This window comes from Arachis duranensis, chromosome 3 (assembly GCF_000817695.3).
Source record: "Arachis duranensis cultivar V14167 chromosome 3, aradu.V14167.gnm2.J7QH, whole genome shotgun sequence".
Lineage (NCBI taxonomy): Eukaryota > Viridiplantae > Streptophyta > Magnoliopsida > Fabales > Fabaceae > Arachis > Arachis duranensis.
The window spans coordinates 126175944-126178804 of NC_029774.3; the positions used below are offsets into that span (position 1 = coordinate 126175944).

A 2861-nucleotide genomic window follows, 5' to 3' on the forward strand; every position below is an offset into this window, starting at 1 on the left:
AAAAACATTTTTGGTAGATTACCTTTTTATCTAATATATATATATATATTAAAGATATTATTAGACCAAAATTGCATACCAAATCTTCCAATCCACATTATATACCTTAAATTATATATATGGAAATTTTCAAGGATAGTTATCAAACTGTTGATCAATGTTAGTATAGCAATAAGCATGGGACGAACTCAATGCAAGTTCTTAGTTACTGTTAAGAGAGAAGTATGTTAAAAATGTTAGGATTACTAAATTAAACCAAACCAGCAATAATCACTTGGAATCAACATGCATGTATATGCATCAGGATACAAAGATCGAATCCACTACTGAGGGGGGAATGGGAAAATTGGAAGTATTATTGAGAAATGGTGCAAATGACGAAGATTCATCATCATCATCATCATCATTAGTGCAAAAGGAGTACTTGTTTGACATTATCTTTCAACAACAAAAGCAAGAAGCTACCACCAAAGAAGGCATCAATAATAATAATGAAGATAGTGATGAAGAACTTGTGTCACTCTCTCTAGGAGTCTCATCATCAGAAAAACTACTCACCGAGATGTGGCCACCGAGTAAAGTTCTCAAGACAACAAAAAATAATGGCGAAGGAAATGAAGCATCTCATCATCATTACCATAATACTCGCCTCAAGAAGGCTAGGGTTTCTATAAGAGCCAGATGTGATACACAAACGGTACATGCAAAAATATATATAATTTTCATTTATTATATTCTTCTCATTTAGATAGCTAATATCTTCATTTAATTTTTAATAGTTTTTTATATTATAATTTTGAGTTTAAGTCAATTAATCCTAAATTTTTTTATTAAATTATATAATTTTCTGATTTATATTAATTAAAATTTCAATTATTTTTGCTACCTTGATTTTAATTTATTACTTCTATTATCATCTATGTATGGATCACTCTTATGTACATTGAAAGTGGTATGTTTCTTTTAGAATATATTTTTTTAATATTAAATTTTTTAGTAGTCTTAGTAGAAGGTATACTATTAGTCTTGACGTATACATAATATAACTCTTTCTGTGCTATCAAAACTGAAATTGTAATAATATTTTTCACAGATGAATGATGGATGCCAATGGAGAAAATATGGACAGAAGATAGCAAAAGGAAATCCATGTCCTCGTTCATACTACCGATGCACTGTCTCTTCATCTTGTCCCGTAAGAAAACAGGTATATATATATGAGTTACTCATATATCATATATGCTAATATTAATTAATTCTACAATTAACAAATACCAATTTTACAAACGAAAATATTTAGTAACAAATAAATTAATTAAAAAAATAATTTTATTTAATATTTATTAATTATTATAATAATTATTAAATATTAAATAAGATAAATTTTAATTTTTTTATTTCTGTAATATTATCGAAATAGCTATTTAATTAAAGATGTTTTTATTTAAAAATTACAAAAAAACATAAAAATATGTTATATCAAATAATTTAGTTAAATATATATATTAAATCTTTGTGTAAATATATAATTATTTTATTATGGTAGAGATAATAATAAATCTGTTCAAATAATCTAAATTTATTTTATTTAATATTATTTATTAATTTTAATAATAATTAATAAATAATAAATAAGATAAATTTAAACTGATTTTTATTATCTCCAAACATTATTGTAAATTAATAAACCATAACAATGCTAACAAATAATCAAAGCTTAATTATTGTATGATTGGTTCTGAAGTATATTTTTATGGAATAATATTAGGTAATTAATAATTTTTTGAACAACCGTGAACAATTATTAATTAAATTAAAACACACTACATTTTTAAATTATTCACCTAAATCTTAATATTAGAATAACCATATGCACATCTAATAAAATGAACATCCGATGTATCCATTAATATTTTCATCGTTTACCTATGGTTTTGCATTTGTATGAGGGCAGGTTCAAAGATGTGCTCAAGACATGTCAATCCTGATTACAACCTATGAAGGAACTCACAACCATCCACTTCCTTCTTCAGCCACTCCAATGGCGTCTGCAACTTCAGCCGCCGCTTCCGTTCTTCGATCCTCGTCCTTGTCCTCCTCCTCATCGCAACAAGGCATTGTACCCAATTCAGAAACAACCACCATTGTCAACCCTAATAATAATAATAATACTACCCTAATAAGACCACAACAATTCTACTTGTTCAACTCTTCCATGATCTCAACCTCCAATAATAACTTTCACCCCACAATAACTCTTGACCTCATTACTAAACCTCCAACTTCATCATCATCTTCCATACCAAAGTATTCACCAACAAATCTTGATTTTTCCTCAACTACTACCACTTTCTCTCCATTGCAGTATAGCACTCAACACTCATCATCGTCTCGTTATTATTGGAACCTTAATAAGAATGGAAAGCAACCATTGATTCAATATCATCAAGGCCATTATCCCTACCAACAAAATTGCATGCCCATTATTTTTCAAAAACCTTTACATGCAGATTGTTATGCTTCCTCTGCTCTTAATAATAACCAACAAGGAAACATCACAAAATCATTGTTAACCTCACAACCGTCTAAAGGTTCATATGCTTCGCCGCCCTCTAAGAAAAGTTACCAGTTCTTGGAGAAAAGGAAGTGAAATCATTTTCATTACATGTTCCCAATTATTAATGATGAGAGCATATCAAAGCTAGTGTGCACAAATTAAAGTTTGGTCTTTTCGGTTTCTATGAGAGCAATAAACAGTGCTGTATTTTTAAAGGAGTGTTTTTGTAATCGATTTGTAATTAAGTCTTCACAAATTTTTTATTTCTTAAAATAAAAAATATCTATAAAATCAATACAAAAAA

General features: G+C 28.0%; 1 protein-coding gene across 1 annotated transcript; it reads left to right on the plus strand.

Annotated features, from left to right (window-relative positions):
• Window positions 1-337: 337 nt before the first annotated feature.
• LOC107481098 (WRKY transcription factor 72A-like) lies at window positions 338-2650 on the plus strand. Its single transcript, XM_016101312.3, has 3 exons — window positions 338-697; window positions 1094-1207; window positions 1955-2650. Exons 1-3 carry the CDS (start codon window positions 338-340, stop codon window positions 2648-2650), a joined length of 1170 nt encoding a protein of 389 aa, XP_015956798.3.
• Window positions 2651-2861: the final 211 nt, after the last annotated feature.

Bases quoted from the DNA above. Each gene is read 5' to 3' on its own strand.
- LOC107481098 (XM_016101312.3), top strand. From the start codon at position 338: ATGGGAAAATTGGAAGTATTATTGAGAAATGGTGCAAATGACGAAGAT. The intron at 698-1,093 runs GTACATGCAAAA...TATTTTTCACAG, and splicing joins CCAGATGTGATACACAAACG to ATGAATGATGGATGCCAATG. The intron at 1,208-1,954 runs GTATATATATAT...GTATGAGGGCAG, and splicing joins CTTGTCCCGTAAGAAAACAG to GTTCAAAGATGTGCTCAAGA.